At 39.7% G+C, this 27,384-nt stretch overlaps 1 protein-coding gene and 1 long non-coding RNA gene across 3 annotated transcripts in view; one reads left to right on the forward strand and one right to left on the reverse strand.

Moving 5' to 3' along the window:
* Window positions 1-27,384, forward strand: part of cdk19 (cyclin dependent kinase 19) — a 180,609-nt gene that overhangs the window by 34,941 nt on the left and 118,284 nt on the right. For both annotated transcript variants that reach the window (XM_063040761.1, XM_063040762.1), the window contains exon 3: window positions 26,447-26,557. In XM_063040761.1, coding sequence (XP_062896831.1) covers window positions 26,447-26,557 — 111 coding nt within the window. The remainder of the gene's footprint in view (window positions 1-26,446; window positions 26,558-27,384) is intronic.
* On the reverse strand, window positions 2,796-6,837 carry LOC134359552 (uncharacterized). Its single transcript, XR_010021140.1, has 3 exons — window positions 6,713-6,837; window positions 4,796-4,957; window positions 2,796-3,807 (listed from the first exon to the last, which is right to left on the reverse strand). It is a non-coding gene; the product is annotated as an uncharacterized LOC134359552 (long non-coding RNA).

A 27,384-nucleotide genomic window follows, 5' to 3' on the forward strand; every position in this document is an offset into this window, starting at 1 on the left:
GTTAGTAACGAAACAAAAAAGAAAAGGGGCCCATTCTTATGAAAGAGTCGCCATCTTGACTGGGAGTGCATAGCAAGTACATATAATTTCTAATCCCGTTCACCAGCAATATGTTTGTAGAATTCTATGTGTTGGGAATTCAAGTACTTGTCTGGATCATTCTTAAATATTGTGAGAGGCCCTGTCATCATCACCCACTTAGGCAGTACTTTTCAAGTTCCAACCACCTCTGGCTGAATAGGTCTTTCCTTGGATCCCCTCTAAACCTCTTACTGCTTATCCTAAATCTATGTCCTTTAGTTATCTCTGCTGTGGGGAAAAGTTTTACTAACTCTTCAACTATACCCCTCATCTTAGTACACCTATATCAGCATCCTCCATTCCAAGGAAAACAAACCCAGCAACTCCAGTAATAAAAACAGAAAATTTTGGAAATACACAGCAGGTCATGTAACATCTGTGGAAAGAGAGACAGTGTTTCAGCTCTGTTTTCCCTTTATCAAATATGAAAACGAGCAAAACAAGTTAGCCTAGTTCAGGGGCTCCCACTCAGGGGGCCACGGACCCTTTGGTTGATGGTAGGGGTCCATGACAGAAAAAAGGTTGGGAATTCCTGGTCTAGGTAGTAGAGAAAGTGGTGGAGTGCAATATGTGGAACAAAAGGAATTTCTCTGACATTGCAAAATGATGAAACCGTTAAACATCATTTTAAGCATCTTTGTCTATGTAATGTCCTTTAAGTATGTAGTCTGAGTAATGTTTTATAGTCTGGCCTATTGATCTATGCCTAGCAGTCCAAACTATGGTATATAGATAAGAGAAAAAGGATTGCAGGTAAAAATTACCACTATTCATACAACATAACAAAAGGGGTATTTATCAAAAGTTGGAGGATTTGATATTGAGTCCAGATGATGAGATATTGTTCCTCAGGTTTACACTGGGCCTTGTTTTAACAGTGCAGGAGGACACAGAGTGATAGTTCCAAGAGGAATTGGGATAGTGAAGTAAAGTGGCAGACAACCAGAAGCTCTTTACTGCAGATTGAGCAAATGTGCTCCATGAGTGATCGTGCAGTGTGTTTGCGCGTGGTTTCTCCATTGTGAACTTAAATGCCATATAGAAGATTGGAAGAAATACAAGCGAGTAACTGCTTTTCCTAGACAGATAGTTTACGACCCTGGATTGTGACAAAGCAAGTGGAGGAAGGACAGGTGTTACATCTCCTGCATTTGCACAAAAGTGGTATGTGATGACCAGGACTAGGGTTGCATGATGGGAATGATCCCTTCAAAATACCGAAAGGGTCTGTGTGTCTGGTGGTGGAATCTCATTGCGTGTAATGATACATTGAAAGCTTATCCAGTCCATCTTGTAACTGAAACGCTCCATCCCAGGCAATAGCCTCGTGAAATGCCCTCTATGCACACTCCAGTGCAGTCAGGTCCTTGCCATGGTATGGTGTTCAGAAATTGTCACTGTACTCCAGCTGTGGCTAATGAATGTTTTATGAAATTTTAGAATAATCTTCCTACTTTTATATTCTTTGCCACCTTCATTCTAGAATTGCATAGTAAAATTTTCCTATAAGAGATTCTTATTAAGCCTTTTCTTTGCCTTGCTATATATATTAACATTTTGAGCCACAGCACTAGTTCAAATAGTTCTAAATATAGGCCATTTTAAAATATATTCCAGCACCTTTTTGCTGTGCTATTTAAGCAATATCATTGAAAGCAGATATTATGATCCATATGGTCATTTCGCACCTGTCTGTATTTGCACCTGTTTGATGCTTGCTATATACAGTGTTTGTTTATACTGAAAGCTTTACATTTTTTCCATCAGTTTACTCCTTTATATATATCGTGTAATAGGTACCCTTCAAATTTTGCAAGTTTTAATTAGAAAAATTAAGCTGTAGAATTTGCACTTGCCGTAAACCAGTGAATACTACCCAATCTATAAGTAAGTTTTGTCTGTATTAAAAATAGTTAAAAGAACGTAGTTAAAACAATTGTAGGTAAAAGGAAAGAATTGAAGAAAATCTGGAAAATAGAAGGAGAACGTAAACGTTTAAAATGGGCTGTTTTCAGCAAGAGCCTACAGATAAATATTTTAAGCCCACTGCCCTAGATCACCTCCAAAGCATCTGAAAAGTGCTCAACTGTAACAGCAGAAGGAATGCAAGAACTATGTAAACCCTTAAATAAGGTTTATTTTCCAAATGGACTATGGTAATTTGCATCTCAATTCCATTTGTGCACCTTTTCTCTCACTCCATACCTTGGCATTGAATTCTGCAATTGACAACCACCTCTTTTTAAGGTTAGCATTTCTGTTTATGTGAAAATTTTTTTTTAATATCATGTCTGAAAAATTCTGTGTCCCCCTCCTTCTGGTGCAAGATCCTGAAGAAAAATTAGTTTTTATGTATCTCCTGTGATAGGTTTTCTTCAAAAGATGCAATTGCAATTACTAACAGTGTTACTCATATGATGATTGAATTATTAAATAATTGGCCCCTTTAACTTCACTTTAACAATCTTTGCCAAATATACAGTAAAAATAACAGTGCTTGTTAGATACTTTTATGTGCTAGAAGTACTTAATCAGGTCAGGCAGAACATGTGGCAGGAGAAAAGAAATTAAGATTTCAGGTTAACCACTCTTCACCAGAATTGAGTTACTTATTCACCTGCTGAGTATTTCCAAACCTTGTAGAATGTTTGCTTGTTTTGTTTAATTTCTCCTCTTCAGACAGCCTGCTCTTCTCAAGAAGCATCCTAGTGATCCTTTGCTGTAGTCTGGAAGGCACAAATATCCTTCCTCAGGTAAAGAGCATATTGTGCTCTGAGTGTGACCTAATCCAAAACCTTTATAAGAGTAAGGTGGTATGAAATTTTAGTGTTTTAAGTTACTGAACTTGAGTGAACTATTGATTTGAACAATTGATCTGAAACCTAGATGAAGTTTCAACCCCAGCAGAATAAATTAAACTAAAATAAGTAATTCTGAAATTTAAAAAAGTATTTTCATTAATGTTGACCAGCAAAATTCTGCATTGCTGGTAAACCTATTGGATAAACTCCATGTGGTTCACTAATGTCAACCAGGGAAAATCCAAATGTGACTTCTGACCCATGCTGATCCAGTTGATTCAACTTCCCTCTGAAATTAATTAGAATGTCATGTGGTTGAGGGGGTACTTTAGGGATGGAAAATAAATCGATCTTTCTATTGATGCCTCTGTACTGTGAACAATAAAAGCTAAGAAGACAATATGCATACACAGAAAGCAATTCAGAAAGCAAATGTCTTCTCCTATGATCGTTGTTAAGGATCTTCAAATTTTTATTAGTAAGTTTTATTGAAAATATGCTTTTCTATGCTTATTCCAAAAATGGATGCTTTCATACTGTATTTTTCATATCATTCTTCTTCTGTAGCTTTTTCCCTTATTCACACTTCTTGTCTCTATCCTCTCAGATGAACTGAGTTTGGAGTGACTTTGGTTCTGGAGTGATCGTGATGGAGGTTAAACAGTTTCCAATTTGCCATGTAGTTAGGGTCCATTCCAGCAGAAAGCTTTTTGAGATGAGGTATTGCATTATGGTGAAAATAACTGTGAAGAAATTTGGTGCAGTGACATAGTCTTGCTTGAGTCATATCAGCTTTAGGATTGGATCTTCTTAAATCTGCTGGTTAGAATGAAGTTCTGCATATAGAATGACGGAAATTTTCTGAGTAGAACTGTATTTGAGTAGGACTCTCCACAGTCTTCTCAGATGACTGGCTTTTGTAAGACTGAAAAAGACAACGCAAGTCATTTGAGTTCTGAGACTGCTGATCTCGCACATTTAGTTCATTTGTGAAGGTCAATAGAAATAATCAGAGAAATGTCAACAATAGCACTTTTGATTTTGCTTAGTGTGAGACAGCTAACTGGCCACAAATCAACAATTATTAGCTTGGCTAATTTGTGAAAACTTGGCTCCCTCTGGTCCTTAGAAATTTAAGATTATTTCCAATTAAAACAGAATAACTATATCAGTTCCAAGGTCTTTTGTCAGAAATGGGAATGAGAAATGTGAAAATTATTTTTAAATTGAAAAGATCTGTTGGGAAGAAAGGTTTGGATTAAATAGGATTAGGTTAGGATTAGGTCTTGAAATGAGGCCTTCAGATACAAGGAATGATAGGCTTGGTTGGGATTGTTCTCCCTAGAGTACAGGGGATGATGTTTATAAAATCGTGAGGTGCATAGATAAGATGGATAGTCACACTCTTCTTCCTGGGATAGGGGAATCTAAAAGTGGTGGTTATAGGTTTAAGGTGAAATATCTAAATGAGATATTAAAGACAGGCTTTTCACATGGATGATGGTGGGTATCTGGAACAAGCTACCAGTGGAGGAGGTAGGGGTAAAATTAATCACAATGTTTAAAAAGTATTTGGACAGGTACCTGGAGAAGAAAAGAGTAAGGGGATATGAGGCATCTCAGTTGATGTAGAGGTGTCAGACTGAAGGGCTTATTTCCATACTGAACAATTCTTGACTCTATGAAAAGAAAATATCTATAATAGAGTGAGACCCAGTCAAATTGGTGAATGGGGCAGTAAGAAGCTGATTATTATTCTCTGTTGTGACCAACACATAATATAGACAGAGCTATGGGATATGCTAGGTAGGCCAGACAGTACCAATGGAGAGAGAAAAACTGAACCAAAGCCATTGATGGAAAATTGGAAAATTGACCATTTCTGATGCAATCACAAAGAAAGAGTGAATTACCTTAATTTGGAGAATCTAATATTAAGTTTGGAAGGCTCCGATGTTCCCAGACATTACCATACAACAGAAGGAGGCTATTTGCCCCACTGAGCTTCAAGGATCAATGCTGTCAATCTCCTCCTCCACTCTTCCCGTATCCTCATTTTTTTCTCTAATTCCCTTCTGAAAGTTACATAAGAATTTGTATCAATAACCCTCTTTAGACAGTCCATTCAAATTCAAGTTCAGTTTCTTGTCATTCAGCCGTAGACATGGACACCGCCAAACGCAACAACCTTCCTCCAGACCAAGATACACAGCACAGTACACATAACTCACACACGTAACACATAAATGAATACTACCACAAATCAAGTAACATATACTAAGCTTCTGATAAACATCTCTGATGGATAGAAGGGAGACCCAATGATCCTCTCAGCGGTCCTCACAATCCTTTGTAGGGACTTACAGATGCTTTGCAATTCCTTTACCAGACAGTGATGCGGCTGTTCAGGACATTCTCGATGGTGCTCCTGTAAAAATATGTTGGAATGGAGGGTGGGTGAGGGAGGGGAGGAGCCCCATTCATCTCAATCCCCTCAGGAAGTGGAGATTGTTGTGCTTTCTTAACCAAAGAGGTAGTGTTGAGGGACCAGATTAGAGTATCCATTACGTACACTTCCAGAAACTTGGTGCTTCTAACTCTCTCCATGGAGGAGCCTTGTCTGACCAGTGAGGAGTAATCAGACTACACTTCCTAAAGTCCAGAATCATCTCTTTGATCTTGTCCATGTAGAGACTCAAGTTGTGCTTGCACCATTCTACCAGCCACTCCATGCTGTCTCATCATTGTTGTTGATGAGGCTAGCCGCTGTTGTGTCATCAGTGTACTTGCTGATTTGGTTTGAACTAGTTCTAGCAGTGCAGTCATGCATCAGCAGCCTGAACAGCAGTGGACTGAACACACAGCACTGGGGAGCACCGGTGCTCAGCATGATGGAGTGAGAGATCTTTCAGCCAACAGGCACTGACTGTGGCCTTTCTGTAAAGAAGTCAAAGATCCAGTTTCAGAGAAAGTTATTGAGAGCCAAGGAGGACAGTTTACCTACCAGCTTTTAGGGGTAATTATATCGGAGCTGAAGTCAAACAACAGCATCCTGGCACATGAAGCACCATTTTCGAGGTGGGACAGTATGAAATGCAGAGCAGAGGCAATGGCATCATCAGTGGACTGATCTGAGTGATAAATGAACTGGTAGGGGTCCAATATAACAGGAAGATGAGATTTAATGCGATCAATACCCAGCCATTCAAAGCACTTCGTTATTGTCGAGGTAGTTGTTCCCGTGATACAGGACATTTACAAGGACAGGTGTGTTAAGAGGATCCGTAGGATCATTGGGGACTCAAGTCACCCAAAATGCAATCTATTCCAACTGCTACCATCCAGGAAGCGGTACCACAGCATAAAAGCCAGGTGCACAGGCTCCGGGACAGCTTCTTCCACCAGGCCATCAGACTGATGAGCTCATGCTTATTTGAGTGTACTCTATATTACATTGACTGTTCTATTTATTATAAATTATTACAAATTACTATAATTGCACATTGTGCATTTAGAAGGAGACGTAACGTAAATATTTTTACTCCTCGTGTATGTGAAGGATGTAAGAAATAAAGTCAATTCAATTCAATTGTTGGGGCAGGTTACTGTCACCCTCTTGGGCACCGGGATATGGTAGCTTCCTTGAAACCTGAGGGGACAGTGAATCCTGTGGTTACACAAGTGAGTGTCCATCATATCATCTCTTAATTTTTTTAATAATCAATTTTATGGAAGCCTGCTGTTGAGTTATTAGACATGAGGTTCTTTTTATTTACTCTTTCCAAACCCTTCATGATTCAAAAAAAATCACTAAATATTTTATACATCACCTCAATAAACTATGCTGGAAACAGTCAGCAGGTCAGGCAGCTTCTGTGGAAAAGCAACAGATTTAATATTTCATGTCGAAGATAGAACTGGGAAGGAGAGAAAGCAAATTAGTTTTAAACTGCAGGTAAGGGTGGGGAAGAGCAAAGGGCTGAAGTCAGGGTTGCTATGGTAATAAATTGCTGATAAGCCATTACATTGACTGGTTGAAAGAAAGCAAATAGGGTTGGTTGTGTAGTGTGAAAATCTAGCTAGGTAGGTTTCCCACATTCTGCTAAATCAAATACATCACACTGTTTGAGTTATGGAAATTTGCCTTTACAAGACTCACAAAACATAACCTAAAAAATTTAAGTACAAAATAAAATTCACTATCACTGAATCTGTGGGGTGGGGTGAAGTAAATAAATAAACTCAGTTTTTTCCAACACATTTTTTGACGCATATACAGATAATGGGGGGCATTTTCTAGGAATGCAATTCCTCTCATAATTCAGGGGTCATTTGTACAGAGGGCGTAATAAGTTTTGAATGGGTTATTTATTGTTTTTCCTTCTTTATATTTGCTTAGTTAGAACAGTAGGAATGCCAGGCAGGATAGTCGAATGCTCCTCTTGCAGGATATGGGAAGGCAGAGTGTCTCTTGACGACAACAACTGCAAGAAGTGCATCTAGCTGTAGTTTCTAACACTTTGTGTACGGATTTAAGGCTGAAACTGGATGAACTCAGGATCATTCGGGAGGCTGAGGGAGTGATAGATAGCACATATAGATAGGTAGGTACACCTAAGGTGCAGGTACAGGAAACTGAGTGACAGTTAGGAAGTGGAAAGGGGTTAAACAACCATTGCAGAGTACCCCTGTGGACATCCCCCTCAACAACAGGTGTACCACTTTAGATACTGTTAGAGGGTGGGGAATAACCTAGCAGAGGAAAGTCACAGCGGTTAGGTCCCTGGCAGTAAGTCTGGCTCTGTGACTCAGAAGGGAAGTGGGGAAGAGAGGGTGAGCTGTGGTGATTTGTTAGTAGGGAAAGAGAAAGGAGGCTCTGTGGATAAGAACGAGATTCCAGGGTGGTATGTTGCCTCCCAGTGCCAGGGTCCAGGACATCTCAGATTGAGTCTTCAGCATTCTTAGGTGGGTGAGTGTATACCCAGAGGTTGTGGTTCATGTAAGTACAAATGATATAGGTAGAAAGAGTGACAAAGTTCTGCAAAGAAAATTCAGTGAGTTAGATGGTAAGTTAAAGGGCAGGACCTCCAAGATTGTGATTTCAGGATGGCTACCCATGCCATGTACTACTGAGACCAGAAATAGGAAGATTATACAGTGAACACATGCTGTCGGAGGGAGGGCATCGGATTTTTAGGTCATTGGGCTCTCTTCCAGGGAAGGTGGGATCTGTTCAGAAGAGATGGTTTGCACCTGAACTGGAGGAGAACTAATATCCTAGTGGGAGGGTTTGCAAGTACTGCGGGGGGAGGTGTTTTAAACTAGATTGCAGGGGGATTGAACCAGAGTGTCAGAACAGATAGTGGAGAGGCTGTGGAGATAGATGTTGTTAAGACCTCAGCCAAAGTTAGGAATCAAAAGGTTGAGCATGGTGTGACTAATGTCCTGAGCTGTGTATATTTCAATGCAAGAAATATTGTAGCAAAGGCAGATGATTTCAGGGCATGGATCAACACATGAAATTAAGACATTGTAGCCATCAGTGAGACTTGTTTGCAGGAGGGACAGGACTGGTAGCTCAATATACTGGGATTCCATTGTTTTAGACATGACAGAGCAGGAGGGGTTAAAGGAGGTGGGATTACTAGTTTATTACTAGTCAGGGAAAATATCATAGCAGTGCTTGGTCAGGACAAACTGGAGAACTCATCTACTGCGGCATTTGGATGGAACTGATGAATAAGAAAGGTATGACCAGGTTAATGGAGCTACATTTACAGACCATGCACCAGTCTGCGAGATTTAGAGGAACAAATTTGCAGAGAGATCGCAGACTGCCGCAAGAAACATAAGGTTATCATAGTAGGTGATTTTAATTTTTCACATATTGACTGGGACTTCCATACTGGAGTAATATGTAAAAGGACTAGATGGGATAGAGTTTGTCAAATGTGTTCAGGAAAGGTACGAAGAAATCCCAGTGAGAGAGTGTGTGATGCTGAGGATGTTCTACGAGTCTGTGGTGGCCAGTGTGATCATGTTTGCTGTTGCGTGCTGGGGCAGCAGGCTGAGGGTAGCAGACACCAACAGCATCAACAAAACTCATTCGTAAGGCCAGTGATGTTGTGGGGATGGAACTGGACTCTCTGATGGTGGTGTCTGAAAAGAGGATGCTGTCCAAGTTGCATGCCATCTTGGACAATGTCTCCCATCCACTACATAATGTACTGGTTGGGCACAGGAGTACATTCAGCCAGAGACTCATTCCACCGAGATGCAACACAGAGCGTCATAGGAAGTCATTCCTGCCTGTGGCCATCAAACTTTACAACTCCTCCCTTGGAGGGTCAGACACCCTGAGCCAATAGGCTGGTCCTGGACTTATTTCCTGGCATAATTTACATATTACTATTTAATTATTTATGGTTTTATTACTATTTAATTATTTATGGCGCAACTGTAACGAAAGCCAATTTCCCTGGGATCAATAAAATATGACTATGACTATGTATCAGAAAGAATCTGGCAAGTGTGGATTGGGACAGGCTATTTTCTGGCAAAGGTGTACAGGTCAGTGGGAGATCTTCAAAAGTGAAAATTTTAAGAGTTCAAACCTTATATGTTCCTGTCAGAATAAAAGGAAAAGATAACAGGTTTAGGGAACCTTGGTTTTAAAGAAATATTGAGGCCCTAGTTAAGAAAAGAAAAGAGGTGCATAGCAAGTGTACACAAATAGAAACAATTGAGGTACTTATGGAATATAAGTACCACAGATATGTTAAGAGCAAAAGGATTGCAAGGGACAAAATTGATCCTTTGGAAGATCAGAATGGTAATCCATGCATGGAACCAAAAGAAATGTGGGAGATATTAAATAGATTTTTTGCATCTGTATTTACTTAAAGAGATGGACACAGAGTCTATAGACTTCATGGACCCTATATAGATTACAGAGGAGTTGTTTTCTGTCTAGAGGCAAAATAGCATGGATAAATCCCTAGGCCTGACAAGGTGTTCCCTCGGACTTTTGGGAGGCAAGTGCAGAAATTGCAAGGGCCCTAGCAGAGATACTTAAATCAGCTTTTGCCATAGGTGGGGTACCGGAGGACTGGAGGATAGCCATTGTTGTTCCGCTGTTTAAGAAAGGCTTTGAAAATAAAATGAAAAAGTATGGGTCGGTGAGCCTGATAGTAATAGTGGAAAAGTTATTGGAAGGTGTTCTAAGGGATTAGATATATGAGAATTCGGAAATACATGGACTGTAATGGGATAGTCAGCATGGCTTTGTACATGTTAGGTGATGTAGGTTATGTCTAACCAATCTTACCGAGTTTTTCGAGTAAGTTACCAGGAAAGTTGATGAGGGCAAGGCAGTGGATGTTGCCTACATGGGCTTTAGCAAGACCTTTGGCATGGTTCGACACAGGAGGTTGGTCAAGAAGGTTCAGTCGCTCGGCATTCAAGATGAGGTAGTAAATTGGATTTGACATTGGCTTTGTGGGAGAAGCCAGAGAGTGGTAGGAGATGGTTGTCTCCCCGACTGCAGGCTGGTGACTAGTGGAGTGTCACAGGGATCGGAGCTGGGTCTGTTGTTGTTTGTCATCTATATCAATAATCTGGACGATGCTGTGGTTAACTGGATCAGTAAGTTTGCGGATGACACCAAGGGTGTAGTGGATAGTGAGGAAGACTATATAAGAGCTTGCAGCAGGATCTGGACCAGCTGGAAAAATGGGCTGAAAAATTGCAGATGGAATTTAATGCAGACAAATGTGAGGTGTTGCACTTTGGTAGGATGAGCAAGGGTACATTTTACACAGTGAACAGTAGGGCATTGAGAAATGCTGTAGAACAAAGGGATCTGGGAGTACAGGTACCTAATTAATTGAAAATGGCGTCACAGGTGAATGGTGCCATAGAGAAAGCTTTTGGCACATTGGCCTTCATAAATCAAAGTATTGATTATATGAGATGGGATGTCATGTTGAAGTTGTATAAGATGATGGTGAGGCCTAACTTGGACTACTGTATTGTGTGCAGTTTTGGCCACCTACCTACAGGAAAGATGTAAATAAGATTGTAAGAGTACAGAGTAAATTTACAAGGCTGGTGCCAGGATTGGAGGACCTGAGTTATAAGGAAAGATTGACTAGGTTAGGACTTTATTTCTTAAAATGTGGAGGTTTGAGGAGAGATTTGATATAGGTATATAAAATTATGAGGCACATAGATAGGGTAAATGCAAGCAGGCTTTTTCCACTGAGGTTAGGTGGAACTACAATGAGAGGTCGTAGATTAAGAGTGAAAGGTGAAAAGTTTAAGGGGAACATGAGCAGAAACTTCTTTACTCAGGGTTGTGAGAGTGTGCGACGAGATGTCAGTGCAAGTGGTGCATGTGCACTCAATTGCAAAGTTTAAGGGCAGTTTGGATAGGTACATGGATGTTAGGGGTATGGAGGGCTTTGTTCCTGGTGCAGCTCGATGGGAGTAGGCTGTTTAAATGATTTGACTAGATGACTGAAGGGCCTGTTTCTGTGCTGTACCTTTCTGTGACTGTGAACTGTTTTGAGTTTGGGTTTGAAATAATTAATGTTTTAATTTGCCATGCAACTCCTTTTAAGGATTCTAGTTGCCTCATGTACTTCAGCTGAAATGTGATATATGCTTTAGAAAGTATTAACACATCTTGCAGCAGCAGATTACTGTAATTGATTTGGAAAGTAGTCATGACAAAGAGGCACAAATTGAATAATGCATTTCATTGACTTGCATTGTGCTTGTGACTGTAAGTGAACGTGAACTTTAACTTGTAGTTTTTGCAATGTATCTTCACTCAATGAACTAGAATTTGCATTGTCCACATACCTTGCCTTGCTAATTTGAATTAGGATCATGTCATATATTCCTTTTGGTGTAGATGTGTCACCTTTCCTAGTTATGCTAAATATCCAGTTAAAGTGCTTAAATTTTAGAGGGATGACTGAGATTAATGCTGACATCTCAATTGCCATCATGCACTTAATTTTGTTATATTTGCAGTGTCTTATGCTGCTGAATTATTTCCAGTTGGTATTCCTTCAGAGATTATTGCTTACTCTACAGTGTCCATACATGGTTTCATTTTACTACGCACGTTATATGAGACTGCTCCAACAGGATCATACTTAAATGGAAGCATAGTCATGTACAGGATGCTCCACTATATGTGGTTATTTATGGCTTGGCATGGCACACATGCTGCCTTAATTATAAATGAAAATCAGAAATATGTCTTGAGTTTCAGAGGAAAAAAATCAAAATATGCATTAGAACTGTTAAATCTGATGCAGTCATAATATTTTAAACTTTGCTGTAGAAGAAATAAAGTTAACTTATGCAAACAAATTTTACAACTATCTGTAGAAAAAAAATTGAAATTTTGAAACAAAAGCTTTCTTGCAGTTTTTGTCCTTGATAAACTGAAGAAAACTAAATGTCATACAGATAGATTGGACTATGCACAGTCTCTCCCTTCTCCCCCCACTCTCCCCCTACCCTGTCCTGTCCCTCTCCCTACTCTCTCCTGTCCCTATCCCTACTCCTATTCTTCTTCCTACTCTCGCTTTCTCCCTCCACTCTCACTCGCCCCCTTCCTACTCTCTCCTCTCCCCCCGTCAAATTTCTCAATGTAGAAATGTGATCACTGTGGGAAGTGGCATGCATAATGTTATCTTATAGTTCTCAGTGCTGCATGCTGATTCTACGCTGCATTTTTACTACAATCTAATCCTCAGTGGTGTTCACTATTCCTTTATTATAAAAAGACAGGAGCTGAATTAGGCCATTTGGCCAATTGAGTCTACTGTTCCATTCCAATCATGGTTGATCCTTTTTTCCTCTCAGCCCCACTCCCCAGCTTTCTCCCCATAACCTTTGATGCCATGTCCAATCAAAAACCTATCAATCTCTGCCTTAAATGCACCCAACACCCTGGCCTCCACAGCTGCCTGTGGTAACAAACTCCACAAATTCACCACCCCTCTAGCTAAATAAATTTCTCTGCAGCTGTGTTTTAAATGGATGTCCCTCTATTCTGAGGCTGTGCCCTCTTGTCCTAGACTCCCCCACCATGGGAAACATCCTTTCCACATCTATTCTGTCTAGGCCTTTCAACATTCGAAAGGTTTCAATAAGATCTCACGCCCCATCCTTCTAAATTCCAGCGAGTACAGGCCTAGAGCTATTAAACATTCCTCGTATGATAAACCTTTCATTCTCGGAATCATCCTTGTGAACCTCCTCTGAACCCTCTGCAATGCCAACACATTTTTTCTTAGATGAGGATTCAATGACAGGGTAATTGAAAAGGCATTATGTATTTTTTTAAACTTGGCATTTTCCGAAACAAATTTGCACCATGTGAGGAGATTAGGATGAAGCTTGGTCAAATAATTAGATATTAAGGAGTATATTAAAGTAAGTGGGATTGAGTTTCAGAGGGGCAATTGCAGAATCAGTCCTTGACAGCTGCACTTGGACCTGGAATGCTTTGCTCACTGGGGTCAGTCACTCTCATTTCTAAACCTCAAGGTTATTCTAAGCTGCTGCTGCTGATCTCTGTCACATCTCCCATTTTACTGATCACTAGCATAATGGAAGTCACTCAAGGAGAGAAGGCTTCATTAAATTTTCCTTCAGCCCACTAATGGCAACAGAGCAGGCTCTGTCATTTCTTTAAATTGCAGATTTCCGAAACTGCAGGTATTCTTTACATGTCCCTAGAGAAATTATATGGGAAATTATTGCCAAGCACACCTGATTTTGGACCTGGATGGTCTCTGCAGCCCATGTGCACAAAGAACATTGATTTCATTCTTCACCAGTTTGTCCAGGTCCCTCCGACTCCTTGGGGCCACCTTACCCATTATTTAAATAATGCAGCATTATTTAATAAGGCAGCATTTCCTTGTGGCTGGCAGATTTTTATTTGTATTGTGGCATGTCCCTATAACAATTGGATGCAAACATTGCATCTACTGTACTGCATAGTGACTACATTCTTAATGCCAGAAGAGTTGTGTGGAGCTATTTCTAAGCCATGATGACGGGTTGATGATAATTTTTTGATTATCATGGTAGGAGAATAATCTGACAGGAAGGATTTAAAAATAAGTTCCGATATGCATTAGCAAAACTTTGGGAGGCTACATGAAGTTGAAGGATTTTGGAGTGGAAATTGCACTATAGGTAGTAGTTGTAAAGATATAGGAGTTAAGGAACTGAGGCCAGATTTCGAAGAAAGGGAAATAGAACTTGAGGGTGAATTACTGATAACTGTCACAAGGTAATAGAAATTAAGTTGAGCAGTCAGCAACTTAAAGGGCTAGGGGTTGAGGGAACATGAAGAAGGTCTCACACAGGAGGAGTTCAGAGAGCACATGAGAAAAAGTATGTCCAGGGATAGGACAAGAGAGCCTTAGGGAAGATTTAAACTCGTGGTTTAAGGGAAAGGAGGGGATTGGCAGAGGCAAATAATCACATGGTCTCTTAGTTGTTGTTGGGGATGAGAGTGGATGAGACAAGGGGCAAAGTAATTCAAGAAAGTAGTTTGTAGCTGTAAGAACCAGTGATACTGTGGGGAATAGGCTAGGATGAGAGAAGGTAATGAGGATAAGGGCTTCAGAAGTAGAGGTGAGGGTCATAGCCATACAGCATAGAACCAGGCTCTTTGACCCACTGTGTTCATGTCACTCATTGCATCTATCTACATTAATACCATTTAACCATTGTAGGTCTGCAGCCTTCTTCGCCTTGGTGATTCTAGAACATTTATAGATGCTTAGACCATAAGACAGAGGAGCAGAATTACGCCATATAGCTCATCAAATCTTCTCCACCATTTGATCATGGCTGATTTATTATCCCTCTTAATCATATTCTCTTGTCTTCTCCCGGTAACCTTTGACACCTTTACTAATCAAGCACCTATCAACCTCTGCATTAAATATACCTAATGACTGCCTCCACAGCCATCTGTGGCAATGAATTCCACACATTGACCACCTCTGGCTAAAGAAATTCCTTCTCATCTCTGTTCTAAGGGACACTCAACCGGCCCTGTTTCCATGCACACACCATTCTCTGTGTAAAGAACTTACCTCTGACATCCCCCCCCCCGCTATACTTTTCTCCAATCACCTTAAAATTATGCCCCCTTGTATTAGCCATTTGGACCCTGGGAAAAAAGTCTCTGACTATCCACCCAATATATATCTCTTATCATCTTGTACACCTTTATCAAGTCACCTCTCATCCTCCTTTGCTCCAAAGAGAAAAGCCCTAGCTCTTATCTTCATAACACAGGCCCTCTAATTCAGGCAGCATCCTGATAAATCTCCTCTGCATCCTCTCTAAAGCTTCCACATCCTTCTTATAATGAGTTAACCAGTACTGAACACAAATTGCAAATATGATCTCATCAGGGTTTTTAGGGTTGTAACGTTGCCTTGCTGCATGTGAACTCAATCCCCTGACTGATGAAGGCCAACACGCCATGTGCCTTCATAACAACCCTATCAACTTGTGTAGAACTTTGAGGGATCAATGGATGTGGACTGCAAGATACCTATGTTCCTCTGTACTGCTAAAAATCCTGCCATTCACCCTGTATTCTGCCTTCAAGTTTGACCTTCCAAAATGAATCACTGCACACTTTACTGAATTAAACTTCATGTACTACTTATCAGTCCAACTCTGTCAATGTCCCACTGCAGCCTGCAATAACCTTCCACACTATCCACAAATCCACTAACCTTTGTGTCACCTGCAAATTTACTAATCCATCCTTCCACTTCCTAAACCAAGTTATTTATAAAAATCACAAAGAGCAGGGGTCCCAGAACAGATCCCTGTGGAAGCAACTGGTTACTTACTCCAGGCAGAATACTCTCCATCTGCTACCACCCTGTGTTTTCTATTATAGGCAAGCCAGTTCTGTAACTGCACAGCTAAGTTTAACTGGATTCCATGCCTCCTGACTTTCTGAATGAGCCTACTGTAGGGAACCTTATCAAACACTTTAAAATCCGTATACACCACTTCCACTGCTTTACCTTCATCAATGTGCTTTGTCACATCCTCTTTTCTTTCTTTCTTTTTAAATCTTTTTATTAAATAAGTATACAAAAGGTAAACCATATAAGCACTAATACACTGTTAGAAATTACAGGAGATATTAATACCGAAAAAAGTTGATACAAGCAGTGCAATTTAAACATGAAATAATAAGGTAAAATGATAGTATTCTAATTTTATATATATATATATATATATCAATAGAGAAAAGGAAAAAAAAAACCCCAAAAAAACCCACCGTGCAACTAAACTAAAAGCAAAGCAAAGCAAAGCAATGGGCTAACTTGGAAACAGGTAGAGCTAAAAAACTTAAAATCATGTCCTCAAACCCGACCTCCATTAAAAACAGTTAAAAAAAAGCAAGAAGGGAATATAAATATGAAACAAAAGAGAAAAAAAATTACATTAAATGAAAATATTGAATAAAAGATCTCCAGGTCTGTTCAAACTTAAATGAGGAATCATAAAGATTACTTCTGATTTTCTCCAAATTTAAGCATAATATCGTCTGGGAGAACCAAAAAAAGGTAGTTGGAGCATTAGGCTCTTTCCAATGTTGTAAGATACATCTTTTCGCTATTAAAGTAAGAAATGCAATCATTCTACGGGCTGAAGGGGAAAGATTACTGGAAATTTTAGGTAATCCAAAGATAGCAGTAATAGGATGAGGAGAGATATCTATATTCAATACCTTTGAGATAATATTAAAAATGTCTCTCCAAAAAGTTTCCAGAGTAGGACAAGACCAAAACATATGAGTTAAGGAAGCTATCTGCCCCGGACATCTATCACAAAAAGGATTAATATGAGAATAAAAACGAGCTAATTTATCTTTGGACATATGTGCTCTATGAACAACTTTAAATTGAATTAGGCAATGTTTAGCACAGATAGAGGAAGTATTGGCTAATTATAAAATCTGCCCCCAGTCATCCACGGAAATAATAGAACCCAATTCTTGTTCCCAATCTGACCTAATCTTATCAAATGGAGCTTTCCTAAGTTTCATAATAATATTATAAATAATAGCCGTTGCACCTTTCCGACATGGATTAAGATTAATTATAGTATCTAAAATATATGTAGGAGGAAGCATTGGAAAGGAAGAAAGTATAGTACTTAGGAAATTTCTAACTTGAAGATATCTAAAAAAATGTATTCTTGGTAAATTATATTTATTACATAATTGTTCAAAAGACATAAGGGAACCATCTAAAAATAAATCCAAAAACCGTGAAATACCCTTAATCTTCCAAATTTGAAACGCACGATCCGTGAAAGAGGGAGGAAAGAATGTTACCTAAAATAGGGATCGCTAGCCCAAATTGGTTAAGATCGAAAAATTTTCTGAATTGAAACCAAATACATAAGGTATATTTAACTATCGGGTTAGAAACCAGTTTGAGGCGTTTCAAATCGAAAGGAAGAGAGGAACCTAAAATAGAGCCAAGTGCATAGCCCTGAGCAGATTGTAATTCCAATACTACCCATTTAGGGATGGATAGTATATCCTGGTCAAGTAACCAAAATTTCATATGTCGAATATTAATTGCCCAATAATAAAATCTAAAGTTGGGTAATGCTAAACCTCCATCTCTCTTAGCTTTCTGTAAATGTATTTTACCCACTCTTGGGTTTTTATTTTGCCAAATAAATGAAGAAATTTTTGAGTCAACTTTATCAAAAAAAGATTTTGGAACAAAGATTGGTAATGCCTGAAATATATATAGAAATTTTGGCAAAAAAAAATCTTAACTGCATTAATATGACCAATCAAAGTTAAATATAAAGGAAACCATTTAGATGAAAGTTGAGTAATATGGTCAATTAAGGGTAAAAAGTTAATCTTAAATAAATCTTTGTATTTATAAGTAATTTTAATCCCAACATATGAAAAATAATTATTAATCAATTTAAATGGAAAGTTATGATACAAGGGATCATAATTGGAAGTCCAGTCCTTATATACTTCCATCCCCCATCAGGAAGGTCTCAAAGCTCTATGCTTCTTTTTGGATTCCAGACCTAACCAGTTCCCCTCTACCACCACTCTGCTCCGTCTAGCGGAATTAGTCCTTACTCTTAATAATTTCTCCTTTGGCTCCTCCCACTTCCTCCAAACTAAAGGTGTAGCAATGGGCACCTGTATGGGTCCTAGCTATGCCTGCCTTTTTGTTGGGTTTGTGGAACAATCTATGTTCCTTGCCTATTCTGGTATCTGTCCCCCACTTCTCCTTCGCTACATCGACGACTGCATTGGCGCTGCTTCCTGCATGCATGCAGAACTCGTTGACTTTATTAACTTTGCCTCCAACTTTCACCCTGCCCTCAAGTTTACCTGGTCCATTTCCGACACCTCCATCCCCTTTCTAGATCTTTCTGTCTCTGTCTCTGGAGACAGCTTATCCACTGATGTCTACTATAAGCCTACTGACTCTCACAGCTATCCGGACTATTCCTCTTCTCACCCTGTCTCTTGCAAAAATGCCATCCCCTTCTCGCAATTCCTCCATCTCCGCCGCATCTGCTCTCAGGATGAGGCTTTTCATTCTAGGACGAGGGAGATGTCTTCCTTTTTTAAAGAAAGGGGCTTCCCTTCCTCCACTATCAACTCTGCTCTTAAATGCATCTCCCCCATTTCACGTACATCTGCTCTCACTCCATCCTCCCACCACCCCACTAGGAATAGGGTTTCCCTCCCCCCCTCTGTATTCCACAGGGATCGCTCCCTACGCAACTCCCTTGTCCATTCGTCCCCCCCATCCCTCCCCACTGATCTCCCTCCTGGCACTTATCTGTGTAAACATGCCCTTACACTTCCTCCCTTACCACCATTCAGGGCCCCAAACAGTCCTTCCAGGTGAGGCGGCACTTCACCTGTGAGTCGACTGGGGTGATATACTGCGTCCGGTGCTCCCGATGTGGCCTTTTATATATTGGCGAGACCCGACGCAGACTGGGAGACCGCTTTGCTGAACATCTACGCTCTGTCCGCCAGAGAAAGCAGGATCTCCCAGTGGCCACACATTTTAATTCCACATCCCATTCCCATTCTGACATGTCTATCCATGGCCTCCTCTACTGTAAAGATGAAGCCACACTCAGGTTGGAGGAACAACACCCTATATTCCGTCTGGGTAGCCTCCAACCTGATGGCATGAACATCGACTTCTCTGACTTCCGCTAAGGCCCCCCCTCCCCCTCGTACCCCATCTGTTACTTATTTTTATGCACACATTCTTTCTCTCACTCTCCTTTTTCTCCCTCTGTCCCTCTGAATATACCTCTTGCCCATCCTCTGGGTCCCCCCCCCCTTGTCTTTCTTCCCGGACCTCCTCTCGTATCCCCTTTTGCCTATCACCTGTCCAGCTCTTGGCTCTATCCCTCCCCCTCCTGTCTTCTCCTATCATTTTGAATCTCCCCCTCCCCCTCCAACTTTCAAATCCCTTACTCACTCTTCCTTCAGTTAGTCCTGACGAAGGGTCTCGGCTTGAAACGTCGACTGCACCTCTTCCTACAGATGCTGCCTGGCCTGCTGCGTTCACCAGCAACTTTGATGTGTGTTGCATGATACAAGGGAAGTTGTTTATTAATTGGAAAAAGTTCAGTCTTACTAAGATTTAATTTATAACCTGAAAAATGACTGAATTGTGCTAATAAATCTAAAGCAGCAGGGATAGATTTTTGAGGATTAGAAATATATAAAAGTAAGTCATCAGCATAGAGTGATATTTTATGGGACTTTAAGCCCCGAGTTATCCCAATAATATTTGGAGATTCTCGAATGGCAATTGCAAGAGGTCCTAATGCAATATCAAATAATAAAGGACTAAGAGGACAACTTTGTCGAGTACCTTGAAAGAGAGGGAAAAAAGGTGAGCTTAAAGAGTTAGTACGGACCGAGGCCATAGGAGAATGATATAACAGTTTGATCCAAGATATAAATTTCGAGCTAAAATTAAACATTTCAAGCACCTTAAATAAGTAAGGCCATTCTACTCTATCAAAGGGTTTTTTAGCATCTAAAGAGATAACACACTCAGGAACATTTTGTGAGGGGGTATAAACAATATTTAACAGTGTGCGAATGTTATAGAAAGAGTAACGACCTTTAATAAAACCCGTTTGGTCTTCCGAAATAATAAAAAGAACTTTTTCTAATCTGTTTGCTAATAATTTAGAAAAAATTTTAGAATCAACATTTAATAAAGATATTGGTCTATAAGATGCACATTGAGCAGGATCTTTATCCTTCTTTAATATTAGAGATATTGATGCTCTATAGAAGGATTCGGGAAGTTTACCAAGTTTTAATGAAGCCTCGAAAACCCTACCGAACCAAGGGATTAATGAAGGTGCAAAAAACCTATAAAATTCCACGGTAAACCCATCAGGGCCAGGAGCTTTCCCCAGGTTCATAGAGGAAATAACATTCTTAATCTCATCAGTGGTAATGGGAGTATCTAGCATAGAAGACATATCCTGTGAAATCTCAGGGAAATCTAGGTTATCTAAAAAGTCATTCATATATTTAGAGTCTCGTAAACGCTCAGATTGATATAAGGAAGAATAAAAATCAAAGAAGGTTTGGTTAATCTCCGCATGATCAAATATCAATCGATCATTTTGATTATAAATCTGATTAATTTGAGATTTAGAATAATTAGACTTCAATTGGTTAGCCAACAATTTGCCAACTTTGTCACTGTGTACATAAAATGCACTTCTTGTTTTCTTTAATAGGTTTACAATTGAAGACGAAAGTAATAAACTATGTTCCATTTGAAGTTCAGTTTTTTGTTTATACAACTCCTCAGAGGGAGCTGTAACATATTTCTTATCAATTTCCTTAATCTTGTCCACAATGACCAGCTCCTCCTGCTTCAGCTTCTTCCTCAAAGCAGCAGAATACGAGATAATCTGACCACGAATATAAGCTTTAACAGTATCCCTAAGAATGTTCACAGAAATATCCTCTGTATAGTTGATTGTAAAAAAAAGATCAATCTGTTCATTCATAAAGTTAACAAAATCCGAATCCTGAAGCAACAACGAATTAAAATGCCATTGTCTATTATTTTGTGCGTTGACCTGAATTTTAATAGAAAGCTTAAGTGGAGCATGATCCGTAATCACATTTAATCACTGAAGAGATAAGCTGAGAGTCAATAAAGAAGTAATCAATTCTTGAATAGGAATGGTGAACATGTGAAAAAAAAAGAAAAATATTTTTCCTGAGGATGCAAAAAACGCCAGATGTCCGTCGACCCAGAATCAGAGAGGAATGAGTTAATCAAAGTTGCAGATTTATTGGGTAAAATCCGTAAAGGAGCCGAACGGTCCAAAACTGGGGATAAGCAAGTATTAAGATCTCCACCCCAGATCAATGAAAACTCATTCAAATTCGGGAACCGATTAAATAATGATTTATAAAATTCCGGACAGTCCATATTGGGTGCATAAACATTGACCAAAACTACCTTTTTATTAAATAGTAGAGCACTAACCAGTAGAAATCTACCATTCGGATCAGAGATAATATCATGTTGTACAAAAGTAACTGAGGAGTCTATAAAAATAGAGACGCCTCGAATCTTAGCGTTAGAGTTCGAATGAAACTGTTGTTCCTTCCAGAATTTAAAAAAACGTAGTCTGTCCCCCCTCCGCACGTGGGTCTCTTGTAAAAATAGAACATGTGCTTTAAGTCTCCGGAATACTTTAAAAACTTTTTGCCTTTTAATAGGATGATTAAGACCATTAGTATTCCAGGAGACAAAATTAATAATAGACTCCATAAACCCTAAAGTCAACCCGCAAAAAAAAGGATTGACGATAGGTTCGACCCACGAACCCGGAAAGGGAGCAGAACAAACCAGAGATAACGGGAAGGAGAACGCAACCAATACTTCAGTAATGTAAGTAGCCCAAGAAGAAAAAAACTAAAACGTGAAGCCCCTCCCACCACCCCCCACCCCATGACCTCAAGGCTAAATCTAAAGCAGACCCGCCAGAAAGAAGCAAGCACTAAAACTACCCCCATGACTTCCGATAGACGCTCACTAAAAAAAGTGTAAATATAAAAAAGATCAGCTAGTTATAAAACAGTAGAAGAATAAAAAAAGGTAAATCAATTAAGACAAGCACAATGTAAAACAGAGAAAAAGCCTGAAAATATAAAGAAAACCGTAACAGACCACAGACCCTATGATTAACCAAAAAAAAAAGAAACGAAATTATTAATATAAACTAGTTAGGAAAACCTACAAATAAAAGTACATTTAAAGACTACGAAATTTAAGGCCTCAGAGGAAATACGCAAAATGATACTAAGGGAATAACCACCCATAATCCCCAGGGAAAAAGAAAGCAATGACGGTCACATCCTCAAAGAATATAATCAGACTTGGGAGACATTACCTCCCCCTCATAAAGCCAAATTGATTATTCCTAATCGGACTATGTTTCTCCAAAATATTTGTAAATTCTGTTTCCAAGAATCCTCCCCAATAATTTGCCCAGCATTGAACTAAGACATGCTGGTCTATGATTCTCAGGGTTATCCCGACCCCCTTTCTTGAACAAAGGAATAATATTTGCCACCACTCAATCATCTGGTACTATTCCTGTGGCCAATGAGGAGGCAAAGATCAATGCCAGGCATCGTCAATCTAGGTCTTATGGTTGTAAATCCTGGAGTTTTGGCACGTGGAATTTAACCCCAAGTGCAAGGTGATGACGTTTGGTGTCAAATAAGCAGATGCATTTGCTTCCACCACCTCTTCAGGCAGTGCATTCTCTGTGTGAAAGAATTCCCACTCAGATGCTCCCTAAATCTACTGCTCCTCTCTCTAAAACTACAGTTGCAAGAAAAAGTTGTGAACCTTTTGCAATTACCTGGTTTTCTGCATTAATTACTCAAAATGTGGTCTGATCGTCATCTAAATCAGAATAATAAACAAACACAATCTGCCTAAACTAATAACACACAATTGTAATTTTCATGTCTTTATTGAACATATTGTTTAGTTATTCACAATTCAGGCTAGAAAAAGTATGTAAATCATTGATTTATTAACTGGTAGCACCTCATTTAGTAGCAATAATTACCACCAGATGTTTCCTCTGGCTGCTGATTAGACTTGCACAATGGCGAGGAGGAATTTTAGACCATTCCTCTGTGCAGTCGGCCCTCCTTATCCGCGAGGGATTGGTTCCGAGACCCCCTGCAGATACCAAAAAACGCAGATGCTCAAGTCCCATATTTAACCTGCCTCAGTGCAGGTGGACTTTAGGACCCAGGGCAGCACAGGACCCGCCACCTGCAGTCTTTCTCTTCCGTTGACTTATAATACCTAATACAATGTAAATGCTATGTAAATAGTTGTTATACTGTATTGTTTAGAGAGTAGTAACAAGAAAAAAAAGTCTGTACATATTCAGTACAGACACAACTATCCTAGCTTGTCTGGGAATGCTGATGCTGCCTCGGCATCAGCCGATCCCGATCCTCCCGTGATCTTTAAGTTCTTGAGGCTGTAGCACTTTACATAGCCAGCCAGCCATCCCTAGCACCAACACTTCCACAAATTTCAGCTTCTTTCTGCTTTATTGTGCGAATGCTCGATTCGTTCTTACCAACCTTACGGCCCACTTCGGAATGCGACATGCCACTTTTCAAAAGATCTAATATTTCAAATTTCTCGGCGAGAGTTAGCACTTTACGCTCCCTCTTAGCCTTAGAGGAATTGCTTTGATCACGTAATTGCTTTTTAGGCATTTTGTCACAGAAACAAAGTAGCGAACGAATGAGTGCTGGAGAGAGAACTTTCGGGTTTTCCTGATTTGCAGTTGGTTGAATTCGTGCATGCGGAACTCGCGGATAAGGAGGGCCGACTGTACAAAACTGGCATTAGGGTAAACCTGTCCTTCGATGCCTTGTGTCCCTTAGCCTGCTTTTCTTCTTTCGAAATAAATGTCTTACTTGGCATTTTTTTCCAATAAGTTGCAGTTTCGTCACAGTTAAACACTTGCTTATACGAATAACCACCTTCTGTAATTATTTTCTTCAGTTCTGCGGGGAACCTTTCAGCAGCTTCAGTTATCAGCCAAAGCACTCTCTCCAGTAAACGTTAAACTATGAAGCTGCCTTCGCCTCAGAAACTGATCAAACCACCCGTGACTACCTTTAAGTTTCACTTTCGCAATACTTTCATCACCATTGTCCACTGCTTTCTATTTCAGCTTATTAAAAAGACTGACTGATTTCTCCTTAAGTATAAGATAACTTAAAGGAACACCACGTTTTGTACACCCATCAATCCACTCAAGCAATAGACTTTCCATTTTATTCATTACTGGATGCCGACTAAGAGAGACCACTTTGCTACGAGCAGAACCAACAGTAACATCGGCAGCTTTCAAGATTTTTTCTCTCTGCGTGTAAATAGTGCGAATGGTGGATGCAGGCAAGTTCAACGCGCGGACAATGTCCTTACTTAGTTCACCACGATCAAAATGCTTAATTATGTCTAGTTTTACGCTGAGTGTTACACCCTTACAAGCTCTTTTAGGCTTTTCCAATACCTTAGAACTCATCTTGCTAATGGATGCACAAAATAAATCAAGATAAAGCACGTGTTTAAGCAGTGGCGGCTAGAATGCAGTTCCTGGGGAGGAGCATGGCTGCTCGGGGCGCACGCTGCTTTTGTTTTCAAATGCCGCCATTTTTCGCGTGCTGCTTTTTTTGTAACAGTGAGAAAACCTTCTGTTAGCGGAAACAGTGTACTAATGTAGGTCTTTCGTAACAGTGAGGTTTCGTAAAGCGAACGTTCGAAAAGCGGGGGACACCTGTACACCTACATAAGGTCACTCCTCAGCCTCCTCCACTCCAGAAAAAAATCTCAGCTTATCTAGTTTCTATAACTGCAATGCCATCAATCCAGGCAACATCCTGATAAATTTTAAACACGAGATTTTGCAAATGCTGGAAATCTGGAGCAACGCAAACAAAATGCTGGAGGAACTCAGCTGGTCAGGCAGCATCCAATGAGGGAAATTGACATTTGATGTTTTGGACTTCATCAGGACTGGAAAAGAAGCAGGCAGAAGCCAGAATAAGAAGGTGGGAGGAGATCCTGGTGAATCTCCTCTGCATTGCCTCTTTTGATTTCAATGGGATTCTTTTCAATTATGTCTTTCAAAACATTCCTTTTTATGTAGTTTGAAAAGTTTTTATAAGTTCAATGAGATTTGTTTTTGCCTTTAGTTACAGTTGATCATATTACGGGTGAAATACTGATCTATTTATGTAGGAATGGATTTTAACTTTTAACATTGTTTGTTAACTCAACGTAGTTTTACTTCAAACATGGTTGGAATAGCAACTGAGCTCACTTCTGGCTTTAATAAATGTGTGATGAATGCTGGATAGCTATCAGTCCACAGATGCTAAGTTGGAAAATGATTGAGAGGCCATTTTGTAGTTCTGTTTTTGAATAGAGTGGTCGGGTTTCCAGACTCTTTAAACCAACTATGAAGTAAGTGAATGCTTATGGGCCATCACGAAAAGGAGGATTTCTATTGGGCCTTGCGAGCTACAAAATAAACTCATCAAATGTTTATGTGATCTGACTTCACCCTCCTCAACCATTGGAGCACCCAGTCTATCTCTTATTCATCACCTCCTTCTAACTGGCTGTTAGACTCCAACAATTAGACAATTCCTCACAATCATCTTTAGATCACTTCTCCATTTCATTCTCTATGATTCAGTCCTCCCTCCCCATATATCCTGCCCTTCTTGCCATCTGATCTCCAGCTAACTCTTCCCATATCACCACCTGTTCTTGCAAGCTTCAAACTTGTGAAGCAAATTTTTTGCCTGCAGAGCTTCCAACTATCCCATAATACTTCTTCTGTTGGACAGGAACTCTATTCAAAGAGGCACTGCATTTAAAAGGTTCTGAGAAAACTGTTATTTCTGTTTTTCTGGCCTAATAGAGCGCCTTTCCCTTCACTGTACAACTGAACTCCACTCTAAAGTCTTTCATGCACAGATCTCTGTGAGATTGTGCTGTTTCACAAGGAGCACAGTTTTGGAATTTAAATTGTAGACATTCTACTATATTTTAATGAACACATTTTCAATCAACCAAAAGGCAAATTGAATCAAGCCTGCAATTCCTATTTAATGTAACTTTGGATTTTATATAGAATCCCATGCCTTAATGATTACACATCACTGAGGCTTTATTTTGCTGACTCACATCAAAGGATAAAAATTCTGATTGAAGAGCTGGGCATGAAAGTGGATTTGGGTGGATTGCATGAATTGTGTGTTGACGGTCCATTTTTTAGATATTAAGAGGCGCTGTCAATGTATTATTGTCTGTTTTATTCCCCCCCCCGTACTTTTACCCATTATTGTTATTTATTTTTTATTTTCTCACCAGTTGCTGCGAGAATTGAAGCATCCCAATGTGATTGCCTTGCAGAAGGTATTTCTTTCACACAGCGACAGAAAAGTATGGCTCCTGTTTGATTATGCAGAACATGATTTATGGGTAAGAACTTGGTTACTAGAATGTTAAGCACTTGAAATGGGAATATTAATTCAATATTTTCAATAGGTACATTTAATGTCAGAGAAATGTATACAATATAATCCTGAAATTATTTTTCTTTGCAAACATCCACAAAAACAGAGGAGTGCCCCAAAGAATGAATGACAGTTAAATGTTAGAACACCAAAGCCCCCCCCCAGCTCCCCCTTCCACGCATAAGCAGCAGCAAAGCAATGACCCCCGCTCCCCCACCAGCAAAAAAGTATCGGCACCCCCCACCAAGCACTCAAGCGTGCAGCAAAGCATCAATAAAGACACAGACTTGCAGTATCCCAAAGACTACTTGTTCGCCCAGTAATTCAACATACCACAGGATCTCTCTCTCTCTCCCTAATAAGGGAAAAAGAGGTGTCCCTGTATAATTGTTGAATACACAATGTTCTGTTCTAATTACAACCCCTCAGAAAAAGAAGTATCCCTTGGTTCCATGCAGAAGGTCTGCACAATATATATTAATTGGGAGTAGGAGTAGGCTACTTGGCTTCTCAAATTTGCCCTGTCATTTAATAAGATCATGACATATCAATTGTAGACTCCACATTCAGACTTGGACTGATCAGAATGGAGCAGTACTTGTTCAACACAAGTGCAATCAATGACCAAACCAGCAAGAGGGAGTACAATTGTCTGCTTTTCATGCTCATGACATTCAACAGCTTACAACTTTACCATTGTCATTTTCCAAACCATCAGTATCCCCAGGGAATGGGGTGCCATTGCTGATCAAAAACTCAACTGGAACAGAAATAATGTGTGTTTATATCCAG

Source organism: Mobula hypostoma, chromosome 2, assembly GCF_963921235.1.
Source record: "Mobula hypostoma chromosome 2, sMobHyp1.1, whole genome shotgun sequence".
In the NCBI taxonomy this organism is placed as follows: Eukaryota; Metazoa; Chordata; class Chondrichthyes; order Myliobatiformes; family Myliobatidae; genus Mobula; species Mobula hypostoma.